Raw genomic sequence first — 19,379 nt, forward strand, 5'->3', positions numbered from 1 at the left:
GAATGCTGGTCACCTGACTTGGGGTGAAGTGCACATAGTGTAATGGTGGTACCTCTATCTGCCCCTGCATTCTTGGTGCCTGTGGATTTCTTTTCCTAGTACTGAGCAGCATGTATGATGTTCCCTCCTCATCTTCATCAGAGGAATAATTGTGATAGCGTGTGCTGGGGTCATACACTGGCTGATTTTGGACTTAGAAGTTGTCTTTTTGTGTGAGGATGTCTCCCCCCTTAGCTGAAGCATAGGCTTATAGTTCCATTGTGGTGTGAACGTTCGCTGCTCTGACCGGGGATACTGATCATCATCAGATGGTGGTGCCAGTGGCCCCTCCATCCCCGGACCTGAGCTGCCTACTGGATGTGTCTGGGGGAAGCCTGCTTCGGCTTGTGGGGTACTTTCTACAAGGGGATTCCCACCTCCCTCCCCCGATACCATGACTGGCAGAGGCTGGGCTGTATTTGGAACATAGAATGTGCCTTGTGCTGTGAGCACTGGATACAGAGACACCACACTAGTTGAATTTGGCGTTGGCCCAGCCGGCAACAAAGAAGAAGAAGAAGGGTGTGTAAAAGGAGGAGATAGGTGAGGCAGAGAAGAAAGAAGAGGTAGAGGTGTAAGGTGCACAGGAGGCAAAGGTGAGGAGTGAGAAAAAGGAACAGAAGGAGGAGAAGATGGGAGGTGTAAAGAAGGAGTAGAGAAGTAGGAGAGAAAAAGGGTGAGTGAAGAAGGATGAAAGAGGTGTTGAGAAGAAGGAGGAGTAGAGAGGTGTGGAGATGGATGTGGAGAAGGAAGAGCAGGAGGAGATAGGAGTGATGGGGGTGTGAAGAAGGAGGAGAGAAAAAGGGTGAGTGAAGAAGGAGGAAAGAGGTGTAGTGAAGAAGGAGGAAAGAGGTGTAGAGAAGAAGGAGCGGAGGAGTAGAGAGGTGACAGAGAAAGAGGAGGATAGAGAAGATAATTCCTCCCCCTTCTGTGCCGTCTGAGATGGCATGGTTGGAACAATGACGCCTTCTCCCTGTAGGGAGGGACAGGGTGCGCCACATACTGTGCAAAAACTCCCTATACCATGGATTCTGTTGAGAGCAGACTGCACATGCCTAATGTATGGGGAGGCGCTGATGGCTTAATACCTTTCCCCATCTTATACACATAAATATCACTTCCTGGTTTGCTCACATATCTTTCTGTACCACCTAAACGATATGAGCTCTGCTGCTACTTTATACCATGTATTAGTATTCAGCAATTTAACATCAGCTAACTTCCCTTATTTTCCTTTCTACATCATGCCATTCTGCAGTCTGAAATCTGCCATTCTGATGGATTTCACATACTTTATACCTTCCAAAATTCTGCACATGCTTAACACCTTCGTGTTCTGCCACTATCTGGGGGGGGGGGGGCAGTTTTCTCATCAGGAAATAAAAGACCCTCCTGTTGCTTGGCCACTTTATTTCCCATGGCAAAAACAAAAACAAACAAAAGGAAAAAAAAAACAAAAAACTTCAAAAAGATTGGTATATAAAAACACATAAAACAAAAAGAAAAGAAAACCTTCAAAAAGTTGGTACAAGAAGTTGATATAAAAAGGAAAAGAAAACCGTCAAAAATTTGGTACACAACCAAAAACTTAAAATTTAGATACAGAAGGAAAAACTTTAAAGGGTAAAAAGTTTAAGCTGCTTTTCTTACACTTTGTCTGTGCTCAAACGCAGTCAGACACACACACTTTCCCTTTTCTTATGCTGCTGTATCCAAAGTCACTAAAATCACGTATCTTAAAACAAGTAGCTCACAGCAAGTTACAGATACCACTTAGTTTCACTTCTTCAACAATTGCTACACTGTAGCTAGCACTACTCAGAATGCAGAAACAGGAAACTTTGCAAAAACAGATGTGACAGTGTGATTTACAGTGGATATATCTTTGCTAGCAGCAGAGGAGAAGCGTGGAGAAGGGGTAAAAAAAACCAAAAACTTCTCTTTACAATTGTATTCACTGACATCTGTTATCACTTAAAGCCACAGTACATGACATGGACAAAAACAGATACAGACGTCCGGGAGAACTGATGCCCTCTTTATTATTCTGTGACACATGCAGGTTGCTCTTGGAACAGACTGCTGCCAATCACACTGGGCACACCTGTGCCCGGGCCGCCTGAGTGAGAAACACAAAAAGCGGGAATCCTACAACCCCTGTCCGGTTGTCCTAATTGGCTCGCCGGTGCTATGGGAATCTGCGGTAGTCCTCTAAGTTATCACTACCTGAGCCTGGAGCCTGGGACCACCTGTCCCTCCTATGCATGGGAATGCTGCAATAACTTATCAAGCGATTTGATCTCCTGCCGTCTGTTACCCAGCAACCACAAACAAAACAGTCACCGTTCCAACTTTCTCCCAGATCTTACACAAACATGGAACACATACACGGCACACAGCAGACACCTTGACTTATATCCCAGGGTTTGGATACGGGCTTGGACTTTTTACCCTACCTGGGAATGCGGTGGTGACCTCACCTGACTGGCAAGAGGTATAGACCCGGACTGCACACAGGGGACTTTCAGGTAAGATGATAACATTTTCTTACCTTACTTATGGAGCTGCACAGTCTCCGTCCCGTGAGCCAAGGCCATAGCGAACACCTCCATCTCTCCGGTCAGCAGGGTCCCCGTGCGTTTTGTCCATTGCCTCGCATGCAGGCGCTAGATGTTATGAAAATTTGGTTTGGATAAATCTATTCGTGTGTGCTGCAGCCGATCCCAATTAAACTGAGTATTTTGAGCGCTCAAGAATGAGACTGCACAATATTGTGACAATAACATTCCACCAATACTGATGATTTATTGTACATACATGGATTTATAATTGCATATAGAAAGGAGGTGGTTAGGGGTGGTTAGTGGTTAGGGGTGATTAGTTAATTACCGTATTGTCTAGCTCCTTTGTTATTGGTTATCTAAATATATATGGAATATTGTGATTAATGCACATATGAAAGCTGATTAAGCAACTAAAATGTAGCTGTCACATTTATCCTGCTATTCAGCAGGATTCTTAGACATTAGTTCAAGACATCTGGCCTAAGTTCCGGTTTTTGGGTGTCTGGAAAATACCGAGGAACCATCTGGCCTAGCTCATGTGGTCAAGTTGAGCAATTGATTATAAACTAGCTGAGTATATAGATATATTTGCGTTTATAAGAGTATATATGATTATAAAGGAGTATACATGCAAGTGAGATCTACATGATACATACAGTTAGGGCCAGAAATATTTGGACAGTGACACAATTTTCGCGAGTTGGGCTCTGCATGCCACCACATTGGATTTGAAATGAAACCTCTACAACAGAATTCAAGTGCAGATTGTAACGTTTAATTTGAAGGGTTGAACAAAAATATCTGATAGAAAATGTAGGAATTGTACACATTTCTTTACAAACACTCCACATTTTAGGAGGTCAAAAGTAATTGGACAAATAAACATAACCCAAACAAAATATTTTTATTTTCAATATTTTGTTGCAAATCCTTTGGAGGCAATCACTGCCTTAAGTCTGGAACCCATGGACATCACCAAACGCTGGGTTTCCTCCTTCTTAATGCTTTGCCAGGCCTTTACAGCCGCAGCCTTCAGGTCTTGCTTGTTTGTGGGTCTTTCCGTCTTAAGTCTGGATTTGAGCAAGTGAAATGCATGCTCAATTGGGTTTAGATCTGGAGATTGGCCATTGCAGAATGTTCCACTTTTTGGCACTCATGAACTCCTGGGTAGCTTTGGATGTATGCTTGGGGTCATTGTCCATCTGTACTATGAAGCGCCGTCCAATCAACTTTGCAGCATTTGGCTGAATCTGGGCTGAAAGTATATCCCGGTACACTTCAGAATTCATCCGGCTACTCTTGTCTGCTCTTATGTCATCAATAAACACAAGTGACCCAGTGCCTTTGAAAGCCATGCATGCCCATGCCATCACGTTGCCTCCACCATGTTTTACAGAGGATGTGGTGTGCCTTGGATCATGTGCCGTTCCCTTTCTTCTCCAAACTGTTTTCTTCCCATCATTCTGGTACAGGTTGATCTTTGTCTCATCTGTCCATAGAATACTTTTCCAGAACTGAGCTGGCTTCTTGAGGTGTTTTTCTGCAAATTTAACTCTGGCCTGTCTATTTTTGGTATTGATGAATGGTTTGCATCTAGATGTGAACCCTTTGTATTTACTGTCATGGAGTCTTCTCTTTACTGTTGACTTAGAGACAGATACACCTACTTCACTGAGAGTGTTCTGGAAGTCAGTTGATGTTGTGAACGGGTTCTTCTTCACCAAATTAAGTATGCGGCGATCATCCACCACTGTTGTCATCCGTGGACGCCCAGGCCTTTTTGAGTTCCCAAGCTCACCAGTCAATTCCTTTTTTCTCAGAATGTACCCAACTGTTGATTTTGCTACTCCAAGCATGTCTGCTATCTCTCTGATGGATTTTTTCTTTTTTTTCAGCCTCAGGATGTTCTGCTTCACCTCAATTGAGAGTTCCTTTGACCGCATGTTGTCTGCTCACAGCAACAGCTTCCAAATGCAAAACCACACACCTGGAATCCACCCCTGACCTTTTAACTACTTCATTGATTACAGGTTAACGAGGGAGACACCTTCAGAGTTAATTGCAGCCCTTAGAGTCCATTGTCCAATTACTTTTGGTCCCTTGAAAAAGAGGACGCTATGCATTACAGAGCTATGATTCCTAAACCCTTTCTCCGATTTGGATGTGGAAACTATCATATTGCAGCTGGGAGTGTGCACTTTCAGCCCATATTATATATATAATTGTATTTCTGAACATGTTTTTGTAAACAGCTAAAATAACAAAACTTGTGTCACTGTCCAAATATTTCTGGCCCTAACTGTATATTTCCATCACACAATAATTTACTGTTACTGATATCATCATTTTTTTTCTGCAGATTTATCAGACTGTGAACTGAGCTCTTTCCCAACTGGGTTGTATTTAGCCACAAGTGCAGTTGCTGACAAAATCCTCTCAATCTCACTGACTAATAATCAGCTTAAAAGCCTTCCAGGAAAATTCTGTACTAATTTCAAAGAACTACAAGGTATGTTGTAACATCCCAATTTGCTGTGCAGCTAAAAAATAACAATGGTCTTTTGAGCTTTGATGGGAACCTGTAACTGTAACCATCAAGCCCTTGTATACCAGTCACATTGTATATATTAAAGAATACGTATAATTTCTAAAAGAAAAAATTCTGAACATCTCATGTTGACATGTCAGAAGTAAACTGTGGGTGCCGAGACCTTACCAGTTGCTAATATGAAGGGGCAGATGGATTATGATATACATTCATGGCAAAGGTTTTTGCATTCTTAAAATTGTTCCAGAAAATGAAGTATTTCTTCCGAAAAATTATTGCATTTATACATGTTTTGTTATGCACATGTTTTTTTCTTTGCGTGTATTGGAACAACACAAAAAAAACAACAGGAAAAAATTAAAATTGGACATAATTTCACACAAAACCCCCATAATGGTCCTGACAAAATTATTGGCACCTTTCTGAAATTGTGGGTAAACAAAGTTGTTTCAAGCATATGATGCTCATTCCAACTCACCTGTGGCAATGAAAATCACACATGAAACAAGATAAAAAGGAGACAGGTTGACTCAATCTTTGCATTGTGTGTCTGTGTGTGCCACACTAAGCACGGAGTACAGAAAGAGGAGAAGAAAACTACAGTTGGGGAAAAAAAGTATTTAATCAGCCACCAATTGTGCAAATTCTCCCACTAAAAAAGATGAGAGAGGCCTGTAATTGACATCATAGGTAGACCACAACTATGAGAGTCAAAATGAGAAAACAACTCCAGAAAATCAACTTGTCTGATTTGTCAAGATTTATTTAGCAAATTATGATGGAAAATAAATGTTTGGTCATTAACAAATGTTCATCTCAATATTTTGTTATATATCCTTTGCTGGCAATGACAGAGGTCAAAGGTTTTCTGAAAGTCTTCACAAGGTTTGCACACACCGTTGGTGGTATGTTGGCCCATTCCTCCATGCCATTCTCCTCTAGAGCCATAATGTTTTGGGCCTGTCGCTGGGCAATATGGACTTTCAGCTCTCTCCAAAGGTTTTCTATGGGGTTGAGATCTGGAGACTGGCTAGGCCACTCCAGGACCTTGAAATGCTTCTTACGAAGCCACTCCTTCGTTGCCCTGGCAGTGTGCTTGGGATCATTATCATGCTGAAAGACCCATCCACGTTTCATCTTCAATGCCCTTGTTGATGGAAGGAGGTTTGCACTGAAAATCTCATGATTCATGGCCCCATTCATTCTTTCATGTACACGGATCAGTAGTCCTGGTCCCTTTGCAGAGAAACAGCCCCAAAGCATGATGTTGCCACCTCCATGCTTCACAATATATATGGTGTTCTTTGGATGCAACTCACCATTCTGTCTCCTCCAAACACGACGAGTTTTGTTTCTACCAAACAGTTCTACTTTGGTTTCATCAGACCATATATCATTGTCCCAATACTCTTCTGGATAATCCAAATGCTCTCTAGCAACTTCAGATGGCCCTGGACATGTGCAGGGGGACATGTATGGCATTGCAGGAACTGAGTCCCTGGTGGCGTAGTGTGTTACTGATGGTAGCCTTTGTTACAGTGGTCCCAGCTCTGTGGAGGTCATTCACTAGGTCCTCCCGTGTGTTTCTGGGATTTTTGCTCACCATTCATGTGATCCTTTTGACCCCATGGGGCAAGATCTTGCATGGTGCCCCAGATCAATTGAGATTATCATTGGTCTTTTATGTCTTCCATTTTCTTATTGGTAGTACATGCAATATGCTTATTGTCAGGGGGGACTTTTCTAACAGAAGTTACATTTCATTAAATTTCCTTGTAATCTCTGTTTCACAGACTGTGAAAATTTGCTTGGAGTTTGAATTAAAGTATATACAAAATCCTTTTTCAAACAGAAGGCATTCACATGCTCAGATCTATCATATATCCACACAACAAACAAATTCTTATTTTGAAAAGTTGAATACAGAAAAATGCCAAATTTCCCTTTCTGGTCCAAGTGGCAAACAGTCTATCCCAGGCTGCTGCTCTGTAGCAGAAGTACACCGGAATAATTTGAACTGGGTTTTTTTTTCACATATTTTTGTTTCTCTCTGTTTTACCATGATACAAATGGGGAGAAATAATCACTACTAACCACAGAAAACCAAGCATCACAAATTATTGATTTTATTAAAATATATCTTACCTTCCACATGTTGAAAAATCTGTCCTTTAAAGTCAATTCATTCTTTGTATTAACAATAGCAATTGAAAGTTTTTTCCACAAGGCTGTTTAATAACTCCGTGAACTAACAGACTTCTTATACTGTTTAAGATTTAGGCATGTGCCCCAGATCATTAAAAGCTGGGGGTTGGATGCTGTATACTTGTGATTGTTAGCCTCATCTCTTGCCTGCGCTGCTTTGCCTCAGTTCCACCTGTTGCTGCTCCATCTTCTTCTCCTTCCTCCCCTAATCTTTTAACATTAACCTTGAGTGTCCACGACAGTTCCAGAGTGGCATTGAACATGTAGAAATTGCTGTTCTTCCTTCATCCTCATCCCCAGACATGTTGCCAAAACGCGCCTATATATATATATATATATATACATCTACTGTTCATGTAATGTGATGTGATGTGATACCCTCTCCTCTGCTGTTTATGTCGGTATTTTATTGCTGTGTCTCCCCCCATTTGTTTTTATCAGTAAAGGATTTGTATATTTTTTATGCATATTGCCATTTTTACCTCCCGTTTTGTAGCATGATCCACCATCCTCTGTTGCATTTTTTGTGTGTTTTTTCCAGTCTAAATATAAATGCCATATTTGATGCATAATGGCTAATTTAGTAGCCTCTTTCAAGTGTTTCAGTAGATAACACATGTCATCGGCTGCTAATGACAGATTTTAAAGTAATGCTAGCTCCAGTTTGCCTGTTGCATGACATAATCAGTTACTGCTTTTTTGCTGTTCTAACAGATGTTCCAACATAGGTTGAATACCATCACGTTGCAACATTGCAAATCAGGCAGACCACTGTGTTTTAGCAAAGCCTTCGGGGCGAGATTCACCATATAAGAATAGTTGAAATGAATAGATGCTCTCCTGGCTATGGCCACCCTGTTCTTTGAACAGATATATTTCTTTAAGAAGTTTTACACACTTAAATGCAAGATATATGCAAGGTGTAAGGGAGATGCTTTCATGTCCATGCGGTAATGAGGCAATGACCAAAAAGTTCAACTTAAATGTTGTGATGCAGTGACCCCTGTTACAGCTAGGGGGTGCTGCATGTGCTCCTCAGGATATGCATGAGGCATATCTGTGGTTATAATGGTAGAACTAGCCACCTCCCACCTATGGGAGTGGCTACAAGTATATAATGTGACCATGTAGTCACTTGGGGAAAAATGGATGGACCTGAGTGGTCTGTGTGCCAGATCCTGGAGGGCCTTTGGGTTTGGAGGTCCTGGCAGTAGGACTAGATCCCTGAAGAGCACATGGGGGAGGCCTTGGACCTGGGGACCTGTGTGTTGGATGGTCCCAAATGGGAATGGACATCCTGAATAGCGCACAGAGAGGACGCGTGTGCAGAGTCCATGATGGCACTGCATTTGGGGAAGCTACAGCCCATCTGAGGATCTGGACTATCAGGTGGCCTGGTGAGCAAGGCATTGCCCGGGACGGTGATCCCAGTTCGGCAGCGTCCCTGAGAGAGTGAGTACTGACAGGAGTCAGCGTATGGAGCAGGAGCTCCTAGAAGGTAACCCAGCATATGGGGTGCTGTGCGGTCACCCACAGCAACTGGTCATATAAGGATCAGCATGTTTAGAGACCGCGACCCAATGTCATGTGCGCTATATGACTAGGGACATTGATGAACTGTTCGGCGTACGGACACCCATGGTAATTGGACAAAGTGAGAGGTCCAGCATGTTTAGTGTCCATGAGATAAAGCCGAATATGAAGTGTCTAAAGATAAAGCTGCAACTTAATGTCACCGGTTGGTGCCTATTGTGTTCAATGAAGTGTGTATGATGAACTGTGCATAATCAGGTTTATGATGCCATAATAAACCGTGTGGACTGTTTAAGTAGAAAAACTGCCTAAGTGCTTCAATCCCATGCCAAGCGAGTGTCCCCCAATACACTCAGTAAGTGCAGTCTTAGGCCATGTGCACACGTTGCGGATTACGTTGCGGAATTTTCCGCAGCGGATTTGATTAAATCCGCAGTGCAAAAAGTACTGCGGATTTATCGCGTTTTTTTTGTGCGGTTTCCACTGCGGTTTTAGACACCTGCGGATTTTTAATATGGAGCAGGTGCCAAACCGCTGCGGATTCTGCACAAAGAATTGACATGCTGCGGAAAATAAACCGCAGCGTTTCCGCACGGTTTTTTCTGCAGCATGTGCACAGCGGTTTTTGTTTTCCAATGGTTAACATTGTACTGTACACCACATGGAAAACTGCTGCGGATCCGCAGCGTCAAAACCGCTGCGGATCCGCAGCAAAAACCGCAACGTGTGCACATACCCTTACAGTGTCTTTATTTGCAAACCTACGAAATCAATCCAGACTTTATTATCCACTTAACAGCTGCAACATCCGTATTTGTCTGTTACCGTGGGCAACTGCACCACCGTATTACTCGTAGGTGCAGCAGTGGCTTTGCTCTAGTCTCTGGGTCTGGTCTGTGTTCAGTCTCACACAGACTGGCATGCACAGAACCTTTTGCTTGCAAACCAACCCTTACTTGCAGGATTAAAGCAGAATTGTGGCCATTAGCCACTTCCAAGACCCGAACTGGCAGGATAGATCCTTTCCACTACCTTCCTACAGATCTCTGTAAAAAGAGTCCATGTCATGTTTTCCTAAATCTGCACTCATTATGGGTGGAAGAAAGACGATTACAACAGCGATGTAGAAAAGGGTTCTTTACAGTTAGAGCAGTCAGACTGTGGAATGCCCTACCATAAGAGGTAGTAATGGCAGACACTATAACCGCTTTTAAAGAAAGGGCTGGATGATTTCCTCAATATTCATAACGTTGTGAATTATTGTTAATTTAGTGACAAAATGAACAATTGGTGGAGAAAGGTTGAACTTGATGAACCTATGTCTTTTTTCAACCTATGTAACTATGACTTGGTGAAATAGCTTAACCCAATCCACACTCACATTTTTTTGCATTGTAACCACACCTTTGGCCATAATTAGCACACTCTCCAGCGGGTGGAGTATGTTTCCATACACATCTTTGGGGACACATAATGACCCTCGTATATGGTTCCCATCACTGCCTCACACAGGGAACATGAGTTATTTTGTCCAAACACAGTGCAACCAGAATGTTAGAGGCATTGTTGCTTACAAGCCCAGTTGAAAGGATTTGCTTCTTGATAGAGAGAAGTAAATTGTTTACTGTATGGGTTTCAGCACCTATGCTTATAAGGTGTAAAACAGCTAAAGAGTAATTAACCTTACAAAAAATGAAAAGACTGAGGACAGGATGAGAAGACAACACTGTGCCCTGTTGCATTTGGGAATAAGGTCATGTTAATTGAGGAAGCAATGTAGTAGGAGGTGCATAACTACCACATGTTGATTTAAATATATTTAATGTCTATGCATAAAGATATCACCACCACCTATCATGGTTGTAGTGGTGTATCACTGCCACTCAAAACATTCACCCAATGGGCCATAAATTATACTTTCAGTTCCTGTCCATAGTTGCCTCTTCATCAGTCTGTCTATCGTTACTCTTGAGCTCAAGACCAAGTTGAGAGAGCAGCCCACGTTATCCAGCACCCTTTTCTGTGAGAAATAATGGTAGCTGGGTATCTTCCAGCAAGGCTAAGTGCATTCCATTCTTAAAAGGCAGTGGAGTCTGCCAAGTGGTATAGCAGTTGCTGCACCACCAGGAACTTAACCAGATAGGAGTTTAATTGGCACACTAGTGGATTACTGGAAGCATACACTTGTTTCCTTGTCACACAATTGAGGATGGATATCTTATGGTGAGACAAAGAATGATGAGGAGGAGACAGCACAACAAGGAGCATGGGCAGCAGGATATGAACACAACTCGCTGCAAAAGATTTGTTGGCTACCGGTAGGAAAAAGAATACCCACACCCAAGGTGTTCACACGTAAGATGTGACCAAATCCACCATGACCAAATCTTTCTGGGACACAATCTTTGTGTTCTCCATCTATTCTGACCTCCGAGTACATATTAATAATTTTGATTTCTGTAGCGCCAACATATTTCGCAGCACTTTACATTTCAGAGGGGACTTGTACAGAAGATAATAAAGACATTACAGAGTGAACACATAATTTTACAGATATCAAGAGGAGTGAGGGCCCTGCTCATAAGCTTACAATCTATGAGGAGACAGGGAGACACAAAAGGTAGATGATAAAAAGAGCTTGTATTGTACGGTCCAGCCATCAATATAATAAGTAGGGTATCCAGTAAGGTTGCATTAACTGGTGAACAGTCAATATGTGTACAGTACCGATACAGAGTGCTATTAAGTACATGAAGGGTATGTAAACAAATGTTGCAAACGACCAGACTAATTGTTCATCTCATACAATAAATCAGCTGGAAAAACTTGTTGGTATGAAATATCTTCCTTCACATCCAGAGTGCTGTGTCTTAAGGTACCATGGGACAGGACAGCCAGAGGTATTCTAATCTATCAGTCCTCCTGTCAATCTTTGTAGTATTTGCAGAATACTACTCTCATATCCTTCACTGCTAAAGTGATTCAACATATTACTGTTGTGAATGTTCACTGTTTTACGGCTTTGTCTTCCTCTCTAAACTGTGGGCTTTGATGTCCTTTAACTATCCTGAATTACCCTAAAATATTTGCTGCATTCCCTGCATTGGCTTTTATGTAGATTATGATAGTCCCTCCTGATTGGCTGCACTATACCATATGATGTGACAGCTGCAAGGCATTATGGGAAAGCCAACATGTCCGTTCCTATGGTAATTTGATCCTTCATTAGCTGATGCAATACAGTCTTCAAATGTTTAAATTGGCAGTGGACTTTTTTGGTGATTTTGCGCAAATTGTTTGTATTTGTCAGGGCAAGCAAATTTCATAAAATTAACCCCCTAGTGACAGAGCCAATTTGGTACTTAATGACCAGGCCAATGTTTGCAATTCTGACCACTGTCACTTTATGAGGTTATAACTCTGGAACGCTTCAATGGATCCCGCTGATTCTGAGATTGTTTTTTCGTGACATATTGTACTTCATGTTAGTGGTAACATTTCTTCGATATTACTTGTGATTATTTATGAAAAAAACGGAAATATGGCGAAAATTTTTAAAATTTTGCAATTTTCAAACTTTGTATTTCTATGCCCTTAAATCAGAGAGATATGTCACGAAAAATAGTTAATAAATAACATTTCCCACATGTCTACTTTACATCAGCACAATTTTGGAAACAAAATTTTTTTTTGTTAGGGAGTTATAAGGGTTAAAAGTTGACCAGCAATTTCTCATTTTTACAACACCATTTTTTTTTTAGGGACCACATCACATTTGAAGTCATTTTGAGGGGTCTATATGATAGAAAATAATGAAGTGTGACACCATTCTAAAAACTACACCCCTCAAGGTTCTCAAAACCACATTCAAGAAGTTTATTAACCCTTTACGTGCTTCACAGGAACTGAAACAATGTGGAAGGAAAAAATGAACATTTAACTTTTTTTTGCAAACATCTTAATTCAGAACCATTTTTTTTATTTTCACAAGTGTAAAAACAGAAATGTAACCATAAATTTTGTTATGCAATTTCTCCTGAATACGCCAATACCCCATATGTGGGGGTAAACCACTGTTAGGGCGCACCGCAGAACTTAGAAGTGAAGGAGCGCCGTTTGACTTTTTCAATGCAGAATTGGCTGGAATTGAGATCGGACGCCATGTTACGTTTAGAGAGCCCCTGATGTGTCTAAACAGTGGAAACTCCCCACAAGTGACACCATTTTGGAAACTAGACCCCTTAAGGAACTTATCTAGATGTGTGGTGAGCACTTTGAACCCCCAAGTGCTTCACAGAAGTTTATAACGTAGAGCTGTGAAAATAAAAAATCGCTTTTGTTTACACAAAAATGATCTTTTCGCCCACAAATTCTTATTTTCACAAGGGTAACAGGAGAAATTAGACCACAACAGTTGTTGTGCGATTTCTCCTGAATACGTCGATACCCCATATGTGAGGGTAAACCACTGTTTGGGCGCACCGCAGAGCTTGGAAGTGAAGGAGCGCCGTTTTACTTTTTCAATGTTGAATTGGCTGGAATTGAGATTGGACGCCATGTCGCGTTTGGAGAGCCCCTGATGTGCCTAAACAGTGGAAACCCCCCACAAGTGACACCATTTTGGAAACTAGACCCCTTAAGGAACTTATCTAGATGTGCGGCGAGCACTTTGAACCCCCATGTGCTTCACAGAAGTTTATAACGTAGAGCCGTGAAAAAAAAAAATTGCATTTTTTCTACAAAAATGATCTTTTTGCCCACAAATTTTTATTTTCACAAGGGTAACAGGAGAAATTAGACCACTAAAGTTGTTGTGCAATTTCTCCTGAGTACATCGATACCCAATATGTGGGGATAAACCACTGTTTGGGCGCACCGCAGAGCTTGGAAGAGAAAGAGTGCCGTTTTACTTTTTCAATGTAGAATTGGCTGGAATTGAGATCGGACGCCATGTCGCGTTTGGAGAGCCCCTGATGTGCCTAAACAGTAGAAATCCCCCACAAGTGACCCCATTTTGGAAACTAGACCCCCCATGGAACTTATCTAGATGTGTGGTGAGAACTTTGAATGCCCAAGTGCTTCACAGAAGTTTAGAATGCAGAGTCGTGAAAATAAAAAATATTTTTTTTTCACAAAAAAGATATTGTAGCCCCCAAGTTTTTATTTTCACAAGGGTAACAAGAGAAATTGGACCCCAGAAGTTGTTGTCCAATTTATCCCGAGTACGCTGATGCCCAATATGTGGGGGTAAACCACTGTTTGGGCGCACGGCAGAGCTCGGAAGGGAAGGAGCGCCTTTTTGGAATGCAGACTTTGATAGAATGGTCTGTGGGCATTATGTTGCGATTGCAGAGCCCTTGATGTACCTAAACTGTAGTAACCCCCCCACAAGTGACCCCATTTTGGAAACTAGACCCCCCAAGGAACTTATCTAGATGTGTGGTGAGAACTTTGAATGCCCAAGTGCTTCACAGAAGTTTAGAATGCAGAGTCGTGAAAATAAAAAATATTTTTTTTTTCACAAAAAAGATATTGTAGCCCCCAAGTTTTTATTTTCACAAGGGTAACAAGAGAAATTGGACCCCAGAAGTTGTTGTCCAATTTATCCCGAGTACGCTGATGCCCGATATGTGGGGGTAAACCACTGTTTGGGCGCACGGCAGAGCTCAGAAGGGAGGGAGCACCATTTGACTTTTTGAGCGCAAAATTGGCTGTCGTGTTTGGAGACCCCCTGATGTACCTAAACAGTGGAAACCCCCCCCAATTCTAGCTCCAACCCTAACCCCAACACACCCCTAACCCTAATCCCAACCTCATCCATAATCCTAATCACTAACCCTAACCATAATCACAACCCTTACCCCAAAACAACCCTAATGTCAACCCTAACCATAACCCTAAACAAAACCCTAAATCCAACACACCCCTAATCCTAATCTCAACCCTAACCTCAAACCTAACCCTAATCCCAATACACCCCTAATCACAACCCTAACCTTAACCCTAATGCCAAACCTAACCCTAATCCCAAGCGTAACCCTAATGCCAACCCTAACCCTAATACCAACCCTAATCCAAACCTAACCCTAATCCCAAGCGTAACCCTAATGCCAACCCTAACCCTAATACCAACCCTAATCCAAACCCTAACCCTAATCCCAACTAACTTTAGCCCCAACCCTAACCCTAGCCCTAAGGCTACTTTCACACTTGCGTCGTTTGGCATTCCGTCGCAATCTGTCGTTTTGGACAAGAAACGGATCCTGCAAATGTGCCCGCAGGATGCGTTTTTTGCCCATAGACTTGTATTGCCGACGGATCGTGACGGATGGCCACACGTCGCGTCCGTCGTGCACTGGATCAGTTGTGTTTTGGCGGAGCGTCGGCACAAAAAACGTTCAATGAAACTTTTTTTGTACGTCGCATCCGCCATTTCTGACCGCGCCTGCGTGGCCGTAACTCCGCCCCCTCCTCCCCAGGACATAGATTGGCAGCGGATGCGTTGAAAAACTACAGCTGCTGCCCACGTTGTGCACAATTTTCACAACGTGCGTCGGTATGTCGGGCCGACGCATTGCGACGGCCCCGTACCGACGTAAGTGTGAAAGAAGCCTAACCCTAAATTTAGCCCCAACCCTAACCCTAAATTTAGCCCCAACCCTAACCCTAAATTTAGCCCCAACCCTAGCCCTAACCCTACCCCTAACCCTACCCCTAACCCTACCCCTAACCCTACCCCTAGCCCTACCCCTAACCCTAACCCTACCCCTAACCCTACCCCTAACCCTACCCCTAACCCTACCCTTAACCCTACCCCTAACCCTAACCCTACCCCTAACCCTACCCCTAACCCTAATTTTAGCCCCAACTGCTGTTCTCCTGCCGGCCGGCAGATGGAGACAGATGGCGGGCGCACTGGGCATGCGTCCGCCATGTTCTTCTGCCGGCGGCCAGGAGGAGCAGCAAGAGGATCCAGGGACCTAGGTGAGTATGCTAGGGTCCCCGAATCCCCCTATTTCTCTGTCCACTGATGTGCGATCACATCAGAGGACAGAGAATTACACTTTACTTTTTTTTTTGCGGTCGCCGGTAAACAGTTAATTACCGGCGATCGCAAAACAGGGGTCGGTAAAACCGACCCCGATCATGCTCTTTGGGGTCTCGGCTACCCCCGGCAGCCGAGACCCCAAAGATTCTCCCGGTGCCAGCCGGCGGGCGCACTGCGCATGCGCCCGCCATTTTTAAGATGGCGGCGCCCACCGGGAGACACGAGGAGCATCGGGGGAGCTAGGTGAGTATTGGGGGGCCACCTGGGACCCCTTTTCTCTGTCCTCCGATGTGCGATCACATCGGAGGACAGAGAAATTAAAAAGAGATCGCTTTTTTTTTTTTTTTTGCGATCGCCGGTAAACGGTTAATTACCGGCGATCGCAAATGCGGGGTGGGTTAAAAACCCCCCGAATCATGTTCTCTGGGGTCTCGGCTACCCTCGGCAGCCGAGACCCCGGAGAAAATCGGCCTCTGGGGGGCGCTATGGACTTTTTCCACAGCGCCGTTAATTAACGGCGCTGTGGTTTAAGTACCCTTAGCGGCCGCCGTTAAAAGGCGTATCGGCGGTCGCTAAGGGGTTAAAGATTCTCTTTTGCATCTAATTGATTCACTCATCTCAGTTTTCAATATATTATGTTTTAACAGAATCTGTCAGAAGATTTTCCAATATAAACTAAAGCCACCACCTTTAACTCCTGTTGTACTGCAGTCCAGCAATCTATATACAAGCCCCAAACTCACCCCACACCAATATCTAATCCCATTCCTATGGCTGTTGATAGTCCTTGGCCAGTGCCTCCTTTATCCCCGCATAAAAAATGGTTATTCTCACCTTCCGACGGCCCCTGATCTCAGCGGCACTCCCGGATGCTTCTGTTCCCAGGGATGCATTGCGCGAAGGACCTTTGTGATGTCACGGTCATGTGACCGTGATGTCATCCCAGGTCCTTTGCGCAATGCATCCCTGGGAACGGAAGATGACGTATGCACTGCTGAGAGGCGGGAGGACTCTGTGGGCCATCGGAAGGTAAGTGTATCAATATTTTTTATTTTAATTATTTTTTAACAGAAATATGGTTCCCAAGGGCCTGGAGGAGAGTCTCGTCTCCTCCAAACCTGGGTACCACCGCACATGAAGCGCTCACTTTACACATGGTGGGCATAACCACATGCGTAAAGTGAGCGTTTCAACGCATTCCTATGTGTGCGGAATCGCCGCGATTCCGCACAAAGAATGAGCATGCTGCTTATTTTTCCGCCATGCGATTCTGCCACAGAAAAATATGCAGCATTAGCGCAGCATTGCAGAATCCCATTGAATTCAATGGGCTGTGTTGTGCATGCGTTTTCACGGCCAAAAAAACGCAGCAAAAACAGATGCAATCCGCAACGTGTGCACATAGCCTAAATCACACACCTAAGCAACTGAAGCACAGGCCTGCACAGGCGCACTTTACTCTTCTACTACCGGCACATTACAGGACTTTTCTTTTCTGTGAGTAGGGCAGATCAAAGCATGTCTGCACAGATGTGTGCTTCAACTGTGTAGGCACAAGATTGGAAGCTCGGCGTGGGTGTTGTTGGACTCGTCATCCACATCTGTCTAGGTTGGAGGACGCAATTGGGGTGATAGAGGAGGCATCGGGCTAAGACCGTGCCATCTTCTAATTGGGAGAATTATAAAGAGTATGTTTTAGATATGCAGGGGCCTTATATATAGATTGCTGGAGTACAGTATAATAGGAGTTAAAGGTGGAGGATTTAGTTTATATTGGGAAAATAGTTTAAGTTCCATTTACCGTAATAACTATTGCAAAGATTTTTTGTTAAGAATTGGGGCTGTTATGGTAATTCTGTAAAAACAGCTGTGCCCAGCGTCTAATGTTTTAGTGATTTAAGGAGGAGATTTTGGCACTTTTTTGACTAAGTAGATAATGAGCATTTAAGCTCTTTTTAAATTACTTGTAAATTTGAATACAAATAGATGCATTTTTAAAGAGTTAAAGCTAATCAGTTGCTCTCCTAGTCGCTGCAGAACTTCAGTTTCCCAATAGTCTATTAAAAGATTCAATGTTTATAAACGTATCTCTTATCTTTCCTGTGGTTAATGCTATAGTCTGTCATGAATAGCATTTAGTGTATATCAGTTCTTCTTAAACTGTGAGCAGGGCCGGCGTTAGGGGCAGGCAGACTAGGCAGCTGCCTAGGGCCCCCGCTGCCCTAGGGGCCCCCAGCCAGGGGTGGACACACTGCTGATGTCACTGCTCCAGGGCCCAGAGGTGGAGGGGGGCCCCTGCAGGCAGGCCCGGTATTATGCAGGATCGGGCCCCTCTCACTCCCTCCTATAATCATGTAACACCCAGTGCCAGGGAGAGAGCGGGGCGCGAAGTGCAGGAGATCAATAAGGGGGCGTGTCATGCAGGGAGAGACGCTGGCCAATGAACGCTTTCCTTACCTCACCAGGACCAGACTGAGGAGAGCGCTCACTGTTTGTTGTCCTCCTGCATGGCGCGTCCCAATCGTGAGTACTCACCCCTACAGTCAGGGGCCCCACCGCACAGCACATAGAGACAGCAGTGGAGTAAGAGAGCCTTAGGGGGTCTTCTGCTCCCTCCACTGTTCTGTCCCCAGCAGGCTGCAGCATCTCCTCACTGTGAAGAGATGGGGGAGGAGCTCACTGCACGGGACAGCAGGTAGAACCAGGGGGCTGATATCAGTGCTGTCTGCTCTGTGCCCCATCCCCCACAGTGGGGTCTGCAAGCCCTCTGCAACTGAACTATGTGACCTCATCCAGGGCTCATCTGATCACCTATACACGATTAGTATGTGTGTATATATGTGCTTGTATGTATGTATGTGTGTGTGCATCTGTGTGTATGTTTCTATCTGTCTGTATATCTGTGTATGTATGTACGGCATATATGTGTATGTATGTATGGTATATTTGTATGGCTGTGTGTGTATGCATGTACAGTATGTGTATGTCTATGTGTGTATGTATGTACAATATCTGTGTGTATCTGTGTATGTGCAATAAATTTCTTTGGATATATGGTATATGTATGTTTATGTGCATGTACATACAGTATATGTGTATGTCTATGTGTGTACGGTATGTGTATACTATGTGTATATACTGTATGTGTGTATGTATGGTACATGTATGTGTATCTGTATGTTCGGTATATGTATATATGTACGGTATGTGTATTTGGGTGTATGTATGGCATATGTATGTACGGTATGTGTGTACTATATGTGTATATAACTATCTGTGTATGTACGGTATATGTGTGTGTATGCATGTAAGGTATGTGTATGCATGTACGGTATATGTATGTGTATCTGTGTGCATGTAAGGTATATGTATGTGTTTGCATATACTGTATTTGTATGTATATCTGTGTGTATGTACGGTGTATATATGTACGGTATGTGTA

The 19,379-nt window shown here is 43.4% G+C and overlaps 1 protein-coding gene across 4 annotated transcripts in view; it reads left to right on the top strand.

The window, feature by feature from the left end:
* LRRC20 (leucine rich repeat containing 20) overlaps positions 1 to 19,379 on the top strand; it is a 772,802-nt gene that overhangs the window by 211,439 nt on the left and 541,984 nt on the right. For all 4 annotated transcript variants that reach the window (XR_011318505.1, XM_069753308.1, XM_069753310.1 and 1 more), the window contains exon 3: positions 4,963 to 5,112. Coding sequence is in view for 3 of the 4 variants with exons in the window: in XM_069753308.1 (XP_069609409.1) it covers positions 4,963 to 5,112 (150 nt within the window). In the remaining variant the exon portion in view is untranslated. The remainder of the gene's footprint in view (positions 1 to 4,962; positions 5,113 to 19,379) is intronic.

The sequence above is a fragment of the Ranitomeya imitator genome, chromosome 2 (genome assembly GCF_032444005.1).
Source record: "Ranitomeya imitator isolate aRanImi1 chromosome 2, aRanImi1.pri, whole genome shotgun sequence".
Classification (NCBI taxonomy): Eukaryota; Metazoa; Chordata; class Amphibia; order Anura; family Dendrobatidae; genus Ranitomeya; species Ranitomeya imitator.